At 43.7% G+C, this 22322-nt stretch overlaps 1 protein-coding gene across 2 annotated transcripts; it reads left to right on the forward strand.

The window, feature by feature from the left end:
* Positions 1–10664: 10664 nt before the first annotated feature.
* Positions 10665–20292, forward strand: TGIF1 (TGFB induced factor homeobox 1). 2 transcript variants are annotated; one of them, XM_048939670.1, is made up of 3 exons: positions 10665–12606; positions 18065–18291; positions 19675–20292. In XM_048939670.1, exons 1-3 carry the CDS (start codon positions 12591–12593, stop codon positions 20239–20241), a joined length of 810 nt encoding a protein of 269 aa, XP_048795627.1. In that variant the 5' UTR covers positions 10665–12590; the 3' UTR covers positions 20242–20292. The 2 variants fall into 2 exon arrangements, with proteins under 2 accessions (XP_048795627.1, XP_048795628.1); XM_048939671.1 differs by lacking the exon at positions 10665–12606 and adding an exon at positions 13283–13559.
* Positions 20293–22322: the final 2030 nt, after the last annotated feature.

Consider the following 22322-nt stretch of genomic DNA (forward strand, 5'->3'; position numbering starts at 1 on the left):
CAAACGTAGGATCTTTGAACACTAGTGAACCACAAGTTAGAAGTTCCTGCCTAACTGATGCAAAGTTTTCCTGTAACTCTGGACCACGCCAAAGTCTTACTTCCAAACTCTGAGACATTAGACACTGAAGTGTGGGTATTTGAGTCATGCTGAATACCCCACTCAACAAAGCTTACTTGTCTATGCAGTCCTGCAACGCCAAGGTGGTCTTGTATTTATCTCTACCAACATCTGCTTGTCTTTTTGTCTGCTTTAAACTCCTCCTGACACTGGCCTATCAGTATAAATTGGACACTAATTTCTGAACAGCAATCAACAAATTGTTTGATCATTTCACTGCACAGCTGGAAACAATAGTATGACTCTTTCTTCACAGTTGTCATGCATAACAGTTTAGAGGGGAGACTTCGGCTAGATATTAAGAAGAAATAGAAGAAGGTGGTTGCCCAGAGAGGTTGTGGATGCCCCATCTCTGAAGGTGTTCAAGACCAGGTTGAGTGGGATTCTGGGCAGCCTGATTTAGAGACTGGCAATCCTGCCCATGGCAGGGGGTTTGGATCTAGACAATCTTTAAGGTTCCCTCCAACCTACGCCATTCTATGATAACAGTTATACAGACATGAAAATATGAAGTTGGGTTTGAGAGTAAAAAGTAATATGGTTGTAGTGTAGTGTTTCATCAAAAATAAGTACCTCAGTTAATCAATGAAGCAGGAATACCACAATGACAAGATCATACTGCTACCAGTGCTCAGAGTTAATTTAGCATGATGTGTGTCATTTGGACAAGATAAATTTTGGCCGGTCTACAAAGAAATTCTACAGAGGCGTCTCACTTCCCAGCAGATGTGGACATAACACACACACCAGAGCAGTCATTTCTGATAGGCATTTCATTCAATAAGCATTCCAAAAATAACACGATTCCCAAACTTGCAAAAGAGCACCTTCTATCAACACATATATATGTTATGTAACACATATATGATTATTCTTATGGCAGTAAGACAACAAGGAACGGTGATAAAATGCCATTGTCAAAGAACAGAGATATATAACTAACAGCACTGTGTGCATATTTACACATAGGGATATACGCATACAGTGTTAGAAGTTCAGGTCAGGACAGGTTACTATGTTTACATACAGGAGGTTTAGGTTAGACATGAGGAAAAACTTTTTTCCTCTCAGAGAGTGATCAGGCACTGGAATGGCTGCCCAGGGAGGTGGTGGAGTCGCCGTCCCTGGCAGTGTTCAAGAGATGTCTGGATGAGGAGCTATGAGATATGGTTTAGTTTGTGATAGCAATGGTAATGAGAAGACAGTTGGACTAGATCTTACAGGTCGTTTCCAATCTTGTGATTCTATGATAATTTGCTTTTGCATCATCCTATATAATTAATGTAACCAAGTCATTTATAAAAACAATAAAGATAAGTCATGGTCTAATTCTCTACCATCAATGAGACACACTGGTTTATACATGTGCTCCAGACTAAGACAGGTAAGGAAATATATTTTGAACTAACATTTTACCTGATGATATTCTGAGCTCTCAGAATCTTCTGAATAGAACATACACACAGAAGCCCAGGACATATCCCTACAAATAGAACAGTGCAGCATTTTAAATAGCTATGTTGAAGGAACATGAAGTAGCAAAATAGATTAGATCAATATACTTGGCAAAATATATATATATTAAGGTGTCATTTTTTGGAAGATAACACCAGATAAATTACAAAACAACACATGATGCCTTATGTAATCCTTACCTCCATCTCTCTCAAACATATGGTTTAGCATCTGTGCTAAAGAATCAGATAAAAAGTTCTGCTTAAAGGGGAAATCTAAGGATGAAAAAAAGAGGGGTACATTCATTTCAGGAGTTTCAGACATCTGTAACACCACACAGATTGAAAGTCTATACATCGTATAAACTAACAACCCTCCTCATTCTCATCAAATCTTCCTAAGAGTCAGTGAGGGTATTTCTTGCCACTTGGGCCACAAATTTTGACACAGTTCAGTGTTTCACATGACTTAACATGTAGTGTCTATTTAGTTACCAGCTAAATATCAGCTAAATTGACTAAGGGCTCTTTATTCTAAAACAAGTAAGATTTGTCACCAGCAGCCAATGCTCTACAGCCCTCCAGCTTAGCACTACTCAGGACAACACGGTTTCTGCTAACTACCTGAAAATCACGCATGACTGGGCACTTACGTATTTTAGTGTGAGTGGGACACGTTAACTATGAATAGAAACAGACAGGTTAACCATTTCACAGTACAGAGGCTACTTCTTTGTGTCCAATAGGATTAACTACAAGTATCTAGTATTAACACCAGCAGCAGTTTCTTTCCACGGAAATGAGAACACACTGCTAACACACGTATTTCATAGAATCATAGAATCATTAAGGTTGTAAAAGACCTCTAAGATTATCTAGTCCAGCTATCCATCCACCAACACCATTACCCACTAAACCGTGTTCCATAGTACCACATTCACACATTTCTTGAACACCTCCAGGAGGATGGTGGCTCTACCATCTCCTTGGGCAGCCTGTGCCAGTGCCCAACCATTCTTGTAGAGAAGTTTTTCCTAATATCCAACCCGAACCTCCCTTGGCACAACTTGAGGTCGTTCCCTCCTGTCCTATTCTACTTACGTGGGAGAAGAAGCTGAAATCCACCCCAGCACAGCTTCCTTTCAGGTCATTGTAGGAGGCAATAAAGTTTCCCCTTAGTGTCCTCTTCTCTGGACTAAACAATCCCAGCTCCCTCCGCTGTCCCTCATCAGACTTGTGCTCCAGTCCCACCACCAGCTTTGCCGTCCTTCCCTGGACACGCTCCTGGGCCTCAATGTCTTTTATGAAGTGAAGGATCCAAAACTGAACGCAGCACTCAAGATGCAGCCTCACCACGGTTGAGTACAGGGGATGATCACCTCCCTGTTCCTGCTGGCTACACTATTTCTGATACATGCCAGGATGCCATTGGCCTTCTGGCCACCTGTGCACACTGTTGGCTCACATTCAGCTGAGCATCAGGTAAAACACCCAGATTGTTTTCCTCTGCAATTTATTCAATACTAATTAGCTTTCAGTTATTAAGTCAGAACTAAGTATGATTTACTTATTTTTTTGCAGCTTTTAATGGTTTTAACATTTAAGGCCAAGAAATTCTGTCTTCAGAGGGGAGATTACTCGGTCAATTAAAATATTTCAACTTAAGAAGATTTTTGCAGAGAAACACTAACAAGGACCAGCAATATGCAGCTTGCTTTGATTTTGTGTCTTCAGACTCACTCGCACAAAAATTGAGAGAGATAGACGTCAATAACCTGCCTTAAGTGCACACAAGTAGAAGACAAATAGCTCCTTGAAAAGTTGTAAACAGATGAGCATATGTCACTCAAACATGTAGTCTTCCAATACACTTTTCAGGACAAACCAGTTAATCAGACAGCTCCACACCTGTGTTTCTCTCTGAACAGCTGATGTCAGATCCTCTGCCATTTGAGCATCCCACACAAAACTGTTAGCATTCAGGTGATTCAATTCCAACTCGAGAGACTAATGAACTTAGACTCGTCAGGTTTTGTCACACCTCAGTAAGTGATAGAGGAGTGGGGTAGGTATAAGAGAGCCTAATACTTGCTGCTTTTAAGATGTTTTCTTCTTACCATGCTTCTTAACTGCAAGAGATGGATGGATGACGTAGATTTCAGGATCTTAACACCTATCAGGTCAACATATGATTAACAGCTATGTAAAGACTTGCATTTGCTCAGTAAGGATACAGTTTGTTCACCCAGCTTCACTTCTTTCTTAAGGGTCCCCTTCTTATCAAGGCATGAAATACATGCACCACTAATCCAGTTTTCAGTCCAAGGTTGCTTTCAGTCAGGCTGAAAATGAACTCACATTGAGGATCCCAACTCAAGTGCTTACATGTTCAGTGTCTCCTAATCCATCACCATCATCTCCTTAAGTTCAGGGCAGTTACCCCACACTTCTAAAAAAGATCAGCCTGGTTCTGCCTACTGTAGGACAAAGAACACTTATCTACGGGTCTTAACACTTAACTAATTATGCAGGCCACAGAGCACCAATGAAATACCAAGAATGTCCTCCGGTATGATTTCTTGCATTTGAGATGACTGTGTCCCCAAAGAAGATCCTGATAATGAAGATTATCATTAAAAACAATAACAACAAATCCTCAGATCACTTACATGAAGAAAGCTTGAGCACTTGCTCTCTAAAAACATCAGAAGGAACAAACCTTATACAAGTAAATGCTTAGAATATACTTGGCTCAATTCCATGGCACAATTCACTTAATGTAAATTTTCTCACACTTTATAGCGTTGTCACAAGTCCCACATGGTCCATGGGATGGATATCCATGGAGTCATTGCATCTTGGGATCCATGTGACCACAAGTGCATTTTTGACACTTGCTGACAGGTTGCCCTAGAGAAAAGAAGCTATCTGTCCCAAGTTGCTTAATGACCACTGACTATACAGAATATTGCTAAATACCATGTTCCAGGAATCCAGATCCATGGATGATTCTGGCTTACAGTCTAGCCTTCACCAAATTATCACAATTAAAAAAGACTAAACCATTTTACTTAGAACAGCGAGGCACTGGACAGAACAGGCTACCCACAGAAGTTGTGGATACCCCATCCCTGGAGGCCAGGCTTGATGGGTTCCTGGACAGTCTGATCTAGTGGTTGGCAACTCTGCCCATGGCAGGGTGGTTGGAACTAGATGATCTTTCAGGTCTCTCCCAACCCAAGCCATTCTATGATAGTTCAGCATTCACAAGAAATATCCTGTAAAATGCCTTCATATATATAATTTTTCCTCATAGTGTCTAGATTATTATTAGCCAAATGGGCTTATTTCACTGAGTGGTAGCCCTTCTCATCTATCAGGCTGGCCCTAGTACATCCAAAATTTGTCCTGAAAAGTGCTGGGCACTGGATTTGATGAACACATGTAGAAAGGGCAGACTACATAGACCCTGCAAACACCATTCACTCTCAGAAACATCAGCCATACTGGCTGTAGATAACCTACACTCCTACTTCTCTCCCCCATTCAGTCCCTCCTTTATCTGCAACCCTTCAGCATTTGTGTTTTAAAGTCAAGTACAAACACCTGGCTTATTTCCTCCAGTATAAAAGTACTGAGGCTGAGTAGGAGCCCAATTGCTGCAATCTTCTCTGAAGAAAGAAAAAAAAGAGAGAAAAAAAAAATAAGAAAAAAAAATCAGCAAAGCCTTGGTCATGGTCAAATTCATTTCCTTGGACTGCAGCTCTTTCATTGTTTCCTTGCCTTGGCCACATGCAGGTTTAGACATTCTAAATCATAACTCCAGACAGGAACTGTCCCAAATCATCACGATGTGCATTTGCCTTCAGAAGACTTAGAGCCTCAGGCCATGTCTAGGATTTTACAGGAAGGTGGCCAACACCCATTACCTATCGCTTTAAAAGCCCAACACGCCCTTTTCAGCACTGAAAAGAAACTCTTTTCTCTAGACTTAAAATATCCTTTTCATGACTCCACCCAGCTGAAAGTAGCAGTTCATCAGTGTAACCTGCAAGATAGAAGCAGTAGTACCTAATTCTATAAATTTGTTCACGTTTGCTGGGCCTCTCAAGCAGGAAATGAATCTTTTCATCAAGTACTTTGTATATAAATCCTTAGTGAACAAAATAGCTTGCTTTTATCTTAAACAGATGCCACCACGCTATAAATCTGACTGGTTGCTGAAGAGAATTTATTCTCTCTACAACATCAGTAACATTGAAAGAATATTCTGACGGCACTAAATGCATGGAAATTCTAGCTAATGATAATAATAGTATAATCATGGTATAATAATGAATATTAATAAAATTATCACAGCAGAAAAGTAAATGCAACACCAGTAGAGGTACAAAGCTGACAACTTTGAAAGTAAAGCTTCCAGCATTCAGAGCGGGCATAGGGTAGAGACAGCAATAAAAGCTTTTCTAAGTGCAATATATAGTGTTTAATTGCGGCCTGTCATAAAGTCTCACTATTTTTTAATTAGGCTACATCCTGTCAATCCTTGTTCAGCACAAGGTAACACATCCAAATAGGTCTTTCTATACTATTATATCCAATACAGAATATCCATGCTTATATTCTACTAAAAAGACATGGAAAATATGAAGTCTCAGGAGGTATTCTTATTTTCTCAATAAGCCTACCACTCTAAAGATGGAATGGCAACTGTGCACCTAGCAAATAACTTTCTTTTTCCCAAGCATAAAGCTGACTTTCAAGATGTCCATCTTCTGAAGCTTTTATTCTCTAGCACTCACGTTGCTTCTATTAGATGCTGGTACCATCACTTTGCTAATTAACAGATCATATCAAGTACTTCAAGCTAGATTTTTATTATGAAGAAAATCAATCACATTGGTTATTGTTATACCAAATAATATTTAGTATAATTCACTCATTATGACTGCAGTCTTATGCTTATCAAAGCAAATTTGTTGTGTATCGGTAATGTTTCTGAAATAATTAAAATAAAAACCACCCATAAAAGGCAAATTTTTAGTGCAGAAGCTAACCAAGCACTTGGCTGATCCATTAAGTTATTTTGTTAAGACTAGACAATAGTAAACAGAATGGAAGAGTGCAGAGGCAAACTTACTCAGAGTTATTTCCAATTAAGTAAAGCATTCTAACCCTCCCAAAATATCAGCTACCAAGTGCAGACATCTCTTAGGCTTTGTTTTCATTGGCTTTATTGGCTGATTTTCATACAGTTAGATACAGTTTGTCAATTCAAAAATTTAAGTGGAGATAGACATTCAAGTATTTATTTCAAAAAGGTCAGCTAAGCAAAGTCACTCCTGCTTGGGGTACTTTTGCAGAAGCATTCTGCCTGGTCCTTACTATGCACTAACCAGTTTGTAGTAAAAGCATCCTAGCTATCCGCAAAATAAGAAAAAGAAAAAAAAAAAGTATTCCCAAACAACGTTTTTTTTGATCAGCCATACCCACTTTACTTGCTTAATATCTTACAGATAAGCAAAAACTGATCACATAAATAGCAAAATTGCACCCACAATGTCAAATTTCAGGAAAGGATCCGTTTCCTTGCATGCCTCAAGTTCTTAGGCTAGGTTGAAACTGTCAATCATGTCATTTGTCATGTTGATTATGATATGCTCACTTGCATGCTACAAAGGAGAACACAGCATGAGCTCCATCCCACCTTAGATGAGAAGGTAAAGCAGGTGATGAGATGTGCCTGTGGTGGACAACAATGATAGCTGCTTCACAGATAGTGACAATACACACCTGAGGTCTTATTCCAAGCAAGACTGAACCTATATTTCAGTTCTAAATTTTAATCTTAAACAGTGGTCTGACTTCAAACTATACACTTACACACTAATCAAGCTTCACAAACCACTCCCCAGAGGATCTATGCAGCTTTTAGTCTCAGAGTTGAAGGGATTATGCCACTGATGAAGTTTCAGAATTGTCTCATAACTAACATTACTGCACGTACTTAAGCTGCCTCTATAGTAATCTTGCTAATATTCTACTTCCATATGCTTCTATACTGAGGCACAGATGCTGGGGAGACTCTGCAGAGATGAGGGAGCAAGGGCTGCTACAGGGAAGAGTTTAAAGAGGCCTCAGTGAAAGTACTGCACAAAAATCTGCTACAGAAGGCACTATTCCTCTTTGCCACTGTATATCTGAAACTTGCCAGCAATCATGGTATCACTCTAGTGCCACTGCTGATCCTCATCAATAGTGGCTCATCCTCATCCTACTGCCTGTTACCTTGAATCCATACTAAAGTCCATTCTGAGAACCAAAATGTTACAAACTTGATGTCATATAAAATAGGAATCAGTGCAATTCTACATATGAGATTCTTGATTTTTTTTTTTTCTTGGTTCATCTTTTACAAGCACAAAATTTCACACAAAGCAAACAGCATATTCAGGTTGCAAAGTCTACCACCTGTAAGTTCTGAAGCATTAAAGATTGTCTTCACAACTCTGACTCACCCGTTTTTGCCTTTACAGAGATAGCAAACTGCACTCCAGTTATAGGAGCATGGCTGGCTGGTATAATTGAGATTTCCAAAAGATTTTCATGAGTAGCAGCAAGCTACTGCACAAAGAAAAGGATGAGGGAAAAGGCAAATAATAGCCATGAATAAAACGTGGTTGGAGCAAGAGAAACAGTACAAGACCAAATGGCTTATGTCTTATTACAACAAAAGCTGAGTTCAGGTCCTTACTCAAAGTTTTATTTTAGTATATTAACTCTGACCAGTGAGACAGAGAAATCAGGGCAGGTAAAGAAGAGTGAAGTGCCAAAGTCTGCAACTAACAAAAATGTATTTGGGAAAAGAGAGTTTTGTGGTGATTGCAGTTGCATGAACAATGTGATGACAAAAGCACCTCAGCATCAAGACAAAAATAAAGCCGTGTACAAGAGAAACCTCAAACAAGCTACGTACTCTCCCAGGTTGTTAAGATCCTCTGCTTAGTGTGTAGCAGTAGCCAAAAGTAAAGCCCAATTTTCTGGATAGCATATGAAATAGGTCAAGAAGCAATTTCAAAGACATATATTGTAACCAGAGACATAACTGTGCTGCACACAGTATACTAAGCATCAGTTACTTTGACTGAAAAATGGGATACTGTAAGACTAAATAGACTTGGGAAAGAACCAAGACAACAATCAAAGGTTGGGAGTAATTCTCATAGGAAAAGAGATTGAAAAGACTGAAAAAATTTTATCTCAGAAAGCAGAGATGATGAAAGCATATATGAATGGTACAGAGAAGGTAAAAAACAGGAACTTCTGTTTTCTTTGTTTCAAAGCACAAGAGGATATTCAATGAAGTAAATAGATAAGAAAAAAAAATTGAAAGTCCCTTTCATGTAATTCACATTTCAACATGGTACCCTGCCACTGACCTTCATTTCAGAGTTTAAATACTACACTATACAGATACTGAACATTTATACTACTATACAAACCATCCACCATGATACAAGTTATATTAAACGATTGCTTCAAGGCTTCTATCTATTACAGATTAGGATGGAACGTTTGTGGGAAAATATTACCTCACTTCTGCCTTCTGCAGCCTCTCCTTTTCCTTCAGAACATCTGAGATTAGTCAATGTCATGGATAAGAAAAGGTGAAGGTTGGGTGTGCCCGATAGCAACTCCTGCTTTTTTGTACACAGGACAGATATATTCACTGAAAGAACAGTTATTTGTTGCATCATTTTATTTGCCACGTCAGTGAAATACTTGCTTAACTTACTGAATACTACTTAATTCTAATATTCTAATTTGAATATAAAGTATAAAACTTTCTAACAAACATTACAATGGCATTTCAATGTTCCACAAAGATCTGTGGATTAATTTTCTTAAGGTCTTATGAATTGGGAAGATGTAACACCCTCCATTTTATGAATGGGAAATGGGAACAGTGATAAAAAATACCCACAAGGCTATGATGCCTAGGTCTTGGCTGTCTGTAGGAGTTTGATATCAAAACACAGTCTTGGAGACTTCAGGGGTAGTAGTTAGGCACACACGGGACCTCACAGCAAAACACTTGCAAGTCAGAAGCATGTAAGATATCACATGTGACAGCATGACACGGCAGAAACAAGCATGCATCACCACAGAACACAGATAAACCTCTGATACAGAGGGTTATTGCACAGTACAAAATCTAACCCCTCCAATTTTACTTCTCTCCTTTGAATAAGTTCTACAAATACCTACAGCATGTCTACGCAGACAGATCCAGACAGAGCTGAACTTGCTCACACTAAACCAGGCTGTTCAAACCTGTTGGTACAGACCTATCTTGACGCGTATGCATACAGCGCTGCTTACCCAAGGAGCTGCACAGAAGCCAAAGTTGTTCAGGAAGAAGCACGAGATATGATTATTAGTGCTGATACAGCTCCAGCAGATTAAGTAATGCTAAAATCACAGCTCTGCCAACCCGTGAAGGGAAAAGAAAAACTGTAGAAAGTTATGTGTTTTCTTACGTATCAACAGCTTCTGCCTGCAAACACCGAAACCCATCAACTTATGGACCACCAGCTGACTGAACTCAGAAAAAAATCAGGTTGCTCCCTATCCTTAGATTCCAGCTCAGAACAGGCAATGATCTCACCTGCTACCTCTTTAGATACAATCTTCTTTCAGGTGTGTCAAAGCTTTACTGTCAGAAAAGGCTACAGCAGTTTGCTTCCAACCACCCTACTTATTAGCAAGCTTTACCCACTCTATCACTTCAACACCCATCAGAGCCTTCATGTGCTAGAATAAACTAGATTCTGTAGACAAGCCCCAGGCACTCCTCCAACCTTGTCGTGGGGGCTGCAATCAAAACTGCACAGTGCCCTGGACACTATCTGTCTCTCCCTGCAGTTCCAGCTACGGGCACACTCTCTCAACACTTACATCTGCAGAGCAAGTTGGAAAAAAGAAAAGAAAAAAAAAAAGAAAATAAGAAAGAAAGAAAGAAAAAGGCTCTGTGGGTACGTTGTACCTGGAATGGAGCTAGGAATGAGTGCTCAGTGCTCTGCTGCGCTCTACTACTAGCAGCCCGACCCTCCTAGTCTTTACAGCCTATCTGCTTCATAAGCTGCCATATGTTAAGTCAAAAATCGATTTTCCCTTTGGAGAAAATTCCAGCAGTTAGGAGTATTAACAAACACTATTAAAAACAAGCTTCAGCTCGGTGCGAGAGGAAAGCATTATTTTTCCCCTCGTAAAGACAACAGAAGAAAAAGGGAAGAGTTTGGTTCACCACTCGTCAGCAGCCCCAGGGACAGCGAGCTACGCGGGAATCTCCTGGGATCCTTGACATATCTTTTGTTCACTTCCCATCGTTACTTTTTTGGCACGACCAAGCGTGGACGCTGAAAGCGCCGGTTTAAAGAGTCAGCTCTCACAGCTGGGGAGTCGGACTTTAAGAAAGAAAAAAAAAGAGAGAAACAAAAACAAAAGCGGTGCCGGGGGAGCGGCGGGAGCAGGCTGCGGGGCGCGGGCACTCACGGAGGGCGGTTGGGCGGCGGGTAACGGCCCGGCTCGCACCGCCGCCGCTCAGTCAGCGCTGCGCTGTGAGTCAGCGCTCCCCCCCTTCTCTCCTCCCGCCAGGCACAGCCGCGGGCCACGCAGCCCCGCGGGCGGCGGAGAAGCGGCCTCGTTGGCCGGAATTGCTCAACAGCCGCCCGCCGCGTGCGTCCCTCGAGCAGGATGTAACAGCTGTTTTATCTCCGGCAAGGTCGCTGTAATGACGCTATGTAAAAATAGTTACGAGGTGCTTGGGAGGGTTTGCTGTTGAAACGCGGCTGCTTCCCGCTCGGAGGTGAATGCTCGTCTTTGTGGACGTACAAGCCAGGAGGCGGAGGGGAGGAGAAAGGGGGGGAAGGAGCGCTGTTTTGCCGTAGGACTCCGTGATTTCATCAGCCGCCAGCAGCGCTGCCCCGCAGCACGTGGCCCTGCAGCAGTACAACAAACACACGCGGTAGTGCAGCGCTGAGCAGCGCGTGGCTGTCCACGCGCGAACCGTCCCCCATCCCTTTCCTTCCCCCCCTCGGTTCTGCGGGCAGCCCCGGGCACCGGGAGAGCGAAGCAGAGCCGCTGGCGGGTCGCGTTTGTCTCATCTCGGGAGGAAAATAAACTGTTGCTGCACCACGTGCTTGCCCGAGAGGGATGAGTCAAGCCGAGAGACTTTTTCTCTCTCTACAAGCGTGTGTCACAGCAGCATCCACCGAGGGGCGAGGGGGGGGAACAGCCCGGTGTAAAAATAACCCCGAAAAGGACGCGCCTGCCCGGGGAGGGGGCGACGGTGACACCGGAGGGGCCCTGCGGAGCCGGGCGGGGTGTGGGGCTCCTCGGAGGGCTCCGCACACACTCTCCTTTCTTCTCGGCGGAGGAGTGGGTGGTTCATCCGGCAGCAACAGGAGGAGGCGAGTCAAGGGCAGCTGTCAAAACCTCCCCCCTTTCGCTCGGCCCCTTCTCCTTCCAGTTTAACGATCAAACAAACGCCTGCTTGCCTGTCTGGAAGAAAGGCGGGCGGGCTGCCGAGTGAGTGAGTGTGTGTGTGTGTGCAGGAGCAGCAGCAGCGTGCCCCCCGGCCCTCCCTCCCTCTCGCCGCGCCTGGGAGGGGAGGGGAGAGGCGGCGGGAGGAGGGAGGAGGCAGCGCCGCGAGTGCGAGCGTAGCTCCGGGTGACTCTGTCTCAGTCACTGCGGGAAGGGGGAGGGCGGCCGCGCGCACCTTTCCCTCCCGTGCTTTCTCCCACTTCCACGAGGAAGGAACAAAGGCGAAGCGAGCCCGCGGCCGTCGGAAAGCCCCCAGGGAAGCGGAATCCCGCGGCTCCCTGACAGCAACGCGGCCCCGGGCCGGCCGCCTAGCCGCTCTTCTTCGCCGTCCTCCTCCTCGTCGCCGAGTTGAGAATCCGGGGAGCAGCGTCCCGTTTCGCCTCCCGGAGCGCGGCGGTCATCGCCGACACGATGAAAAGTAAAAAAGGTACGTGCGGGGCGCCGCTCGGACGCGGCGTGACAGCGAAGGCGGCGCGCTCTTCCCGCCCGCGTTCCCCGCAGGGCCGCAGTGGCCGTTGGCGCCGCGCGCGGCCGTTGCTCGGCGGTCGCTGTCCGCCCTCCCCGTCCCGCTGCCCCGGTGCGAGGTCGGCGCGCAGCCCCGCTCTTTGTCTGCGGCGCGGGGACCGGAACGCGATCGCTGCTAAACTGCCGCTTTCCCCTGCCCTCGTAGTTCTGAAAAGAGGAGAAGAGTCGGAAAGTTTCCCTGCACTTAGGGTTAAAAGGAGAAGGAAGACTGCTTCCCCCCCCCACCCTCCCGCCGCAGCGGGTTTTCTTTGTGTGTGGGTGTACAGACTGCAAACTTTCAGCTGGCGGCCGTGCTTGAAGTGCTTTAAATCAGAGCGCGGCCGCAGCCGCGCGCAAGAAGTTCCCAACTTGCGCGATCCTGCCGTTGTGAGGCGGCGGCGGAGCAGCTCCGCTCGCCGCCCCGGGGCCGTGCAGTCGTCTCGGGCTGTGCGGGCAGCCGAGCACAAAGGGACCCGGGGCACAAAGAACCAAGTTTCGGCGGTTCGCAGCCCTCGACCTCCCCCCCCCCCCCCCCCCCCACTCCCCTGTGCAGTGATTTGAGGGCACGGTGCTGACTCCTCATGTCGCAGCCCTGAGGTAGGCTGCGATTCGTCCCCTCGTTTTAGGCACGGTGTGTTTTTCTCCTGTATGATTTCGCTGAATTAATTTAGCCCGGTTATTTTTAGGACATTCCTATGCTCCCTATTTGCACAGCAGTGGTGAGCTGGTTTCCTGTCTGCTGTTGCTTCCATTGTTCAGACCTCTCCCCGAGGGCAGCTGCTGGTTGCCGAAATACCAAACTCCCCACACTTTCGACTGTTGTTCTTGCCACCCCCCGAAATAAATGCGTGTGAAAAGTGCTGACGTCGTTTCTAGGTATGCATGTGTAGGTCTTTGTGCGAGCGAGCCGCTCCGAGGGCTGGAAGTTGTGGGCTGGAACAATGGGGACAATAGGAGGTGACGTGCCGGAGGGGCAGCTCCGCAAAGGGGCCGGGGGCTCTGCTGGCACCGAGCGGGAGGAGGGGAGAGGGATGGGGCTGTACGAAGTGTTGGGGCTGGGGCCTTTGTTGTGTTCTGCCAGGGGCCGCCCGGCGTCGGAACCTCGCTCAGAAGTTTCAAAGAATGACTTTGTTTCGGATTTCTTGCTCTCAGCCCTAGAGAAGTCCCGTTTAAAGAAGGAAAACAAACGTACAGCGTAGCCAAGTGTGGCTGCTTTAAGAGCGGCGGAGCTCAAGCTGTGAAACGCGAAGGGAAGCAAACGAGCTGGTTCCTCAATTATGAAACGTACTCAAAGGAAAAGTTTTTTCTTTTCTTTCTTTCTTTTTTTTTTTTTTTTACAGTGGAAATTCCCTCGTACATCCCTCATGCAGTTCGTGGTTACTTCTGAATAATTTTAAGTTGATTTATTTTTGTTGTTGGCTTTTAAATTCACATTAAACTTTAGTTAGCTTCCTTTTTTTCCTTTTTTTTTTTTTTTGTTTTTTCTTTCTTTCTTTCCCTTTTCGCTATCGGACTACCCCGAGGACTGCTCGGTGGATGGTTTCATTTGGAAATAATAAGCTGATAGCGATCGCACGGAACATACTCGGTTAGTTAATTACCTTTCGAATACACTCTTGTGAAGAGCCAGGCATGTGCTCAAGTTGATACATGTGAGGAATCCTACCGAGCTTGGTTACGACAGGACCGGAGCCGTAGATGGGACCCGTCCTGTTTATCTGCCCTCATAACAATCCCGTTTAAATTCGCTCAACCCCGCCGGGTGGGGTGGGAGGCTTTCCAGAAGGTGATTGTTTTGTCTGCTGCCTCTCTGGAGGGCAGAGATTGTTTCTTGTGGTAACTTTGTCCTGTTTTGAATAACAATTGGCCTGTGCCACTTCCTCTGCGAAGCTCTTCCTCGACACAATGGGACGGTGGTGTTTTTTTTCCTAATAGCTCGAATTTGCTTAACTCCTGCTTCATCTTCCGAATACTTCGCCCTCCCCCTCGAGTGTTTCGACGTGCCTTCTTAAGGAGCAGTGGTCCATTCTGAAATCAGCTTTAGTTATCGCTGTTCTTCTCAAGTTGTATATCAGAGCTGTTGACGATCAGGTGCTGAGCCCAGGGTTATCCCTGGAAGCAGTCTGCTCTGCTGTTACCAAGCGTCTCGGGGCCCTGACAGCATTCAGTATCCAACCAGCTATATATATGGCTGCAACTGGGGAGCTGGGAGGATAAAGTAATGTGATAGGAAGAGATGGTGGTCGTGCAGCCCTTAGCCTGTCGCTGAAGCCCCTTGGTGGACACGTACTGCTCATGTGTGGGGTGGTGGTGGGGATGGAGCCCTGGGGTGCTGGGCTCGTCCCCAGCCCTCTGCCGGCATGCCCAGGCTGCTTTGGCTTAGTCATGTGAAAGCAGCGTTTCTGTTTAGTTGAACGTGTTCGAGAGAAGGCAGAAAGTAACCTGACACTGGCTTGTTTTTAAGATGGAATGAATTAGTGGGTCAGCTGGGGCTGCTCGGCATGTCCACTAGTCTTTATTCGGGGTGTAAATAGCAGTAAGCCAACGGTCTGGCAGTGGATCCCGGCCAGAAACCTTTTCAGTTTGGCCCTGTTAAAACAGGAAACCAACAGCGAATAGCCTGATTACTAACAAGAAAGCAAAACAAAGCTGGGTTGTAATCAGCAGGAATGCTTTAATGAAAACAGAGCCTTGACAGCAACAACGTGGCTCCCGCTCTAGTAAAAAATATCAGCTGGGGCCGTGCGAGATTTCTCGCCAGGACTTCCTGTCGCCGCGCCGAGCGGAGCTATCTGCGCAAAGTTCAGAGGGCTGCTGCTCTATTTAAATGAGCTCATTTAAATGAGGAGAAGTTGTAACACACTGGGTTTCCTGCTCACCCTGACCTGCTCTGTGTCACTGACTTGCTCTGTCAATTCATATGACACGCCGAGTGAGCCGGCCAAAGGGCAGGCTCTGCGTTGACTCATTCCTTGCTAGGTAGGCTGTGGTTAGTCAGACGGCAACTTTTACTTTAGAAGTGCCATGGCAGAAGAACGGGTTTGCAAAACACAGAAGCGTTTTCACACTGCTGGCTTTTAGTGTTTTGCCACATATATATATATATTTTTTTTTCCCAGGTGAGAAAGAGCATCAGTTTTGAAACAAGTTTTGCTGCCGAGGCAGTTTTCTCAAATTCAGAGGCTCCGGTGGAGTGCTTCAGCTGTATTACTAGGTCCTGGGGAAGTTAGGCCAAGCGGGGCGGTGGTGTGTCTGGAGGACTTGTGTTATTCCATTTAAATATGGCTCACAGACTGTTAGACACCTAATTTTCTCACAGGAGTAGTTTCTTTGACTCCTTATTTCCAGCTTTCACTGTTTGCCTCTCCCTGTTTTCCAGAGTCCTGTCTTGCCTATTGCATTTGAAAACAAACAAAAAGCCCAACCCACTGAAGTGCTTCAAGACTTCTAGTTTCTGACAAACAAGGGCAGCACACTTGAAAACATTGTCTGAATAATGAAGACTAGTTTTAGCTAGTTTTTAAATACAGTTTGGGAGGTGTGAGTTGCTTTGCAGAGCCATCATGCTGTCTGTGCATGATCTTTGTTCCAAGAACTGCTACTTATGGCTCCAGAGGACCCCATTGTGCAAGACATGTTCTCAGGTTAGATTGCAAGCATGACAGCACTTTGCATGAAGCTATTACAAATAGAGAAGCGATTGCTCAGAATCATTTTAAAGCAAACTTGACATACTTTCTACATGAGTTAAGAACTTGTTTACATAATTTGGGATTTATCTCTTATAGGCCATTTAAATATTATACTATTGTTCTTGTGCCATGACTGGATAATTTATGTGGCAAATCATCCCAGGAAAAGTTTGGTATGTCAGTTGGGTGCTTGACGGTTCCATAAATCAGCAGTTTAGAGAAGGAAAACAATACTAAGTGAATTACTGAAGTAACGATGCCAGACACTTTGCAGATTGATAGTTCTCCTGGGAATGCTTGCGTGTCAAAAATATGCATTGAGATCTGAGCAACTTAAACTGAATTTAAGGATATTGAAGCTTCTCATAAATAAGAGGAAGAAAGGGAACAATTTGCAGTATCAGCTTTGGCTACGGTTTGAAGGTATGGGGGGAAATCCTACGCTCCATACGCTCTGGGAAGTAATGAGCAACAGTTGCACACACACCCTTTTCTTTTTTTCTTATTGCTTTATATAGTTTATGCTTTCACATGCACATGTATTAAATTTCAGGGCTAACTCTTTCCTTAAACAGAATCTTTGAATTATGGGTAGTAGCCCACATAATTATTTTTTTTTTTTTACTTCTGACATTTAACTTGGCTTTTACTGTTCATGTTTTTAATTTTGATGTCATAAATGAGCAAGTTCCTTTTTCTTTCCCCCACCCCCAACATGAAATACAAATTTCATGTTCATGGGAAGAGATTATGGGCTTCTTTTTCTTGACTTTTTTTTTTCTAGAAGACACTTCTGCAAGTCAGTATATTTTCACTTTATATTAGTACTGTATTATGTTATAGTAGTTTGCATCCTCAGTGCCTTGTATCTTCTACAGAAGCAGGAAATTGTAGCCTTCCTAGTTGTTGACTATTAAATCTTTATTTATTTTTATTTACCTAACATAGCATCAAGTAGTGTGGTATATAGAAAGGGACAATTAATTGTGTTTTTTAAATGATTCTAATGATTCTCTAATACTGAAATGCAACTACATTTTAGAAGTCTATCACCTATCATGCTGGTATACTTATACATGAGTAAGGCACCTGGTTCTTCTTATCCTGCACCTTTTACTAAGTAAATATCCACTTGAGAGTGAAGGCAGGCACAGTTTTCCCTTTTTTTCTTTTCTTTCTCTGTAGATCCAAGATGAACTATTAATTTATAAAAATCTACAAGCTATCTCTCTCATGAGGGAAGCATCAGCATTTTAAGGGGTAATTAAGTAACCCATTGCTGGAGTTGGGTATATGGCTTCTCAGTTCTTGTCTGTTGGCTCTTTGCCCAGCCCCTGGTTATCCTTGAAGAGTGCTGAATGCATACATACCATGGCAAGCAAATTGGGCCAATATTGGCATTAGATAGAAGCTATCTGATAACAAGCAGTAGATAAAAGGTTGCTAGGGGAACAAAAAATGAGGGTTTACAGAGAATTCCCTTAGGAACAGCTCATTGGTGCTACTTTGTGTTCAACTGACAGTAAAGCTGCAGCTTGACCAGTTACAGGACAAATCCCCCATAAAGCAGGCTGTGCCACATTCATGGTAAAAGTGCTTACTATAAAACAAGTCTGAACCATGGAGTGCTGGAGCTAAGTAGTTTCCTGAGGTGGGAGGCTGATTGTACTTGTCCTCTTGTAATTGCAGGTGTAGTTGCAATATCAGGCAGTGAAACAGAAGATGATGACACTATGGATGTCCCACTGGATCTTTCCTCATCTGCTGGCTCGGGCAAACGGAGGAGACGTGGCAACCTACCCAAAGAGTCTGTGCAGATTCTTCGGGACTGGCTTTATGAGCACCGATACAATGCTTATCCTTCAGAGCAAGAAAAAGTGCTGTTATCCCGGCAAACACACCTTTCCACACTACAGGTATGCAAATAAAGCAGTTCTTTTTGTTTAGTTTAAAGGAACTGTTTTCTGATTTCTTCTTAATTTACCTGTAGTCTAGTCACTGATGTAATGTTTGCACTGCATGTGATGTTTTTGGGTTTTTTTTCCTTTTCTGTTTTTCTTTTTTTAATCATTACTTATTCCATTTCTGATGGCAGCTTTAAAGGAAAATTCAGATGAGTGGTGGGTTATGATGATGATCTTTGTTTACTGGGAATAAAATGACATATTCAAGAGAACAGACAGTTGTGAATTTGAACATGCATGCTAATTTTTTGCAGAATTGGGGCCCAAAAGACATAAAGTGTCAGTATGAGGTAATTTATTGTGAGGAGAAAGGATTCATTTGTCAACAGAAGCTTTATGGTGATAGATGCAGAGCTGAGCATATAACTGCCTCTAAAACTGCAACTTGAGGCCCATTCCCATAGAACGTGAACATCTATAATTACGTGTTTGGCGAGTTCCATTAAGATCAGTGAAACAACTGATAGATATGGATAGAGCTACTCAAGTGCGTTAGCATGGGTGTGATCAGGCTTTTATGTGGCTAGTTTTGGATTCCCACCCAGTAGCAGCTGCAAGGTCTCCCTGGTCTCATCATTCTTACCTTTTTTGATCATCTTTGGTGGGAGAACTGTGAGCAATTGCTTATTCCCACTTCATGGAAGGTGGCTGCAGGAAAGCTTATGCAAAACCTGGTTTTGAGAGATGCTAAATATAATGTTCCTGTTGGCTTCTGGGCTTTTTTTTTTCTTCCCTGATTGATTCGTTAGTATAAAATCCACAATTGGCTGTAAAGTAGAATTCTCTTTGTGTAACACGGTAAAGAAAACCTTCTTCTTGTAGTAAACGTAAAGAAAAAAAAAAAAAGACGTTAAACTATAAACTATCGTGTATTGTCCAGGAAACTGGTTTGATATTTAAACAAGGACAAACTTAAGTGAGGTAATTCATGTTATGTCTGTCGACACAGTCAGTTGAACAAGGAAAATCAGTAACTATTTGTGGGAGGAGTGGCCCTCTTCAGAGAGAAAAGGTTTTCCTGTTGTTAATTAACCTAAGCACAGGGAACAATGGCTAATAGATTAATGTGTGTGCACAGGGTTAAAAGCTAAACCTCTGGGCTCAGGCTGGCCGACTTCAGATGTCCTGGGGCTTTCTGTAGAAGGAGCAGGAGCTGGGGGCAGAGAGAGGACAAGGGAAAAGGCCTTAGCCAGGCTTGTCAGAGCTTGTCCTGGAGTCTCTTTTGTTAGATTAAGGAAACTGCTTGGAGGGAGTCATCAATCTAACCCAACGACTCTAATGGCACATAGTTGGAAGTGGACGAAGGTAGAAATTAAGATCTTGTTGTATTCTCAGGTCTGCAACTGGTTTATCAACGCGCGCCGCAGGCTCTTACCTGATATGCTGAGGAAGGACGGCAAAGACCCAAACCAGTTCACCATCTCACGGCGGGGGACCAAGCTTCCTGAAGGCAGCATGATGGAGTCCTCCATGGGCACAAAGAACTTCCTTCCCTTGCTGGAGGAGAGCCCCTTCCTCCCCGCCTCTGCCACGCTCAGCAAGACTGTGTCCTCTTCCAAGCCTGTGTCCCCGGGGTCTGTCCTGGCTCGGCCCTCGGTGATTTGCCACACGACTGTGACTGCGTTGAAAGATGCCCCTTTCCATTTTTGTCAGCCAGCTGATGTGGGCCAGACCACGGACCTGCAGCAGCCCCCGGCCAACGCCTTCACAGACAGCTCCCTCTCCTACCACGAGGATGCCTCTAAACTGGGACCTGGTGCGAATGCGCAAAGCGGGCTCTTTAACACTCCTCCTCCAACCCCACCAGACCTCAACCAGGATTTTAGTGGATTCCAGCTACTGGTGGATGTTGCACTCAAAAGGGCGGCAGAGATGGAGTTGCAGGCAAAACTCATGGCCTAAATCCCCTTCCTTCTCTTTCCCCATTTTGGTTGTTTTGTTTTTTTTTTTTTTCCAGGCAGGGATCTAACAGCTGTGTGGTTATTGCCACCCACACAATATCAAAAGACTTAACTGCATTATTATTATTTTTTTTTATTAATCTTATTTGCACAAGGGATTGCTGAAATGAAGCTTCCTGTCACTGAGATGGTCTTCAGTGGAATATGGTCATTCCAAGAATTATAAACTTTAAAGCTACTGTAGAAAGAAAGGATTGTGTGTTTTTTTTTGTTGTTGTTTTTTTTGTTGGTTTTTTTTTTTTTTAATATTTTCTTTGTAGGTTTTTCATAATGTGATATGGTTCCCAAGATCATGTGATTTGTTTTTTTTTCTATCAGACTGTGCAATATCTAGTAATGATATAGAGTCTTCTTATCATTCCCATGTGGAACAGAATATACCGACACGCTGTCTAAAATAAATTTTCAATTTTTTTAACAATATGAACTTTGGATGATTATGCTTTTTTTCCCACAATGTAATAAAATATTTTCTTTAAAAATGGATGCATGAGGAGTATTTTGTTGCATACAAACTTTGCAGAAAACACGGCTTTACTCTCAAAATACACTGGAGTGAGAGAAATATTTTTGACCTTATACTGGCTTTGTTTGGTTTAGAGAGCTACACTAGCAGCTGTTGTTAACCAGATGTTCAAAGGAATGCTGAAAAGTGGACCTGAAGTACCTGACTGTGTTCTGCTGTGTTGACCTTTTCAAAGAGGCCAAAGAGAGCAGTGTAGTCAGCTTGCATTAAATTTCGGGAGGGGTGTCTTAGGCCCCTCTCAGAGCTGGAGTATTCTGGCTCCTAGAAATACCTTAGGGCTTAGAGTAGGGGGCCATGGGGAGGTTTTTCTGAGGATGAAACAAAGAGGCCAGAAAAGGGTTGGGGTGAATATTTCTTTGTAAGTCGTTGTGGTACAGCTTCTAGACGTCTTTAAAGACTAATTTTGATGGGGTCAGGAAGGGCAACACAACTTCTGATTTTCTTGGGCTAGCAATGGTAAGATTTTGGCTCTAAATCCAGCTAAATCCAGTAGACTGTGAAACAGGAGAGTGTCAGGTTGAAAGGTGTGTTTTGGGAGCCGGATTATTTGTGATACTTCAAACACCAAATGGATAGGTGGCAAAGATATAGAAGAGATCTCTGCTGTATTTGTGTGTATTCTGGCCAGTGGAATTTTCTCAAAAGTTACTTTTCAGAGGAGGACTCTGGCTGTCAGAATGAATTACTACTAAAAAACACGAAGTTGCAGCTCACATTTCAACTTTTTTGGATGTCTGTCACCCACCCTCATCTTTCTAACAACAGTGAAACAGGAGACCCTCAGGGAGAAAAATCAGTTCTGGCTAATCCTTAAACCAGTTGTCTGCTTGGTGATTGGGGGAGGGTTTTGTGGAGCAGGAGGGCAGGCAGATGTAAGGGTATTCTTAGGAGTAGACACAGTGTGTGCTGTTTTGTTTTTTTTCTTTTTCCTTGTGGTTTTTCTTTTTGTAGGCAACAGAAAACTGTTTGTTCTCTGGAGTACTCTTTGAAATTTTGCTTGGTGTAGGACTTCTTTAAACCTTTAAAGTCAGTGTTAATACGTTCAAAGAAAAAAAAAATCACAGGGGCTTGCTCATGTGTGCATCAGCTTTGGTAACAATAGAAACAATGCAGGGTTGTTCTCATATGCTGTGCGATTATAGAATCAGGTTTTTAATTTGTACAATACATTTTCAGCCGAAATAAGGCTACCAATAAAATTGTTCTGAGCATAGCCAGGTGTGGTTGTGGGTTTTATCTTCAAGTAATAGCATACAAGTCTAGAAAAGAGACTTGAGTACTGTCCCTTTGTCTGGACATACTATTCTTCATGCTCCTAGGCTATTTTCCTTTGGGATACCTTGGCACTTTTTTATCTATTTAGAAGGAAGTTCTTCACTCAGAGGATGGTGATGCACTGGAACAGGTTGCCCAAGGAGGTTGTGGATGCCCCATCTCTGGATGCATTCAAGGCCAGGCTGGATGTGGCTCTCGGCAGCCTCGTCTGGTGGTTGGCA

Source organism: Lagopus muta, chromosome 3 (genome assembly GCF_023343835.1).
Source record: "Lagopus muta isolate bLagMut1 chromosome 3, bLagMut1 primary, whole genome shotgun sequence".
Classification (NCBI taxonomy): Eukaryota; Metazoa; Chordata; class Aves; order Galliformes; family Phasianidae; genus Lagopus; species Lagopus muta.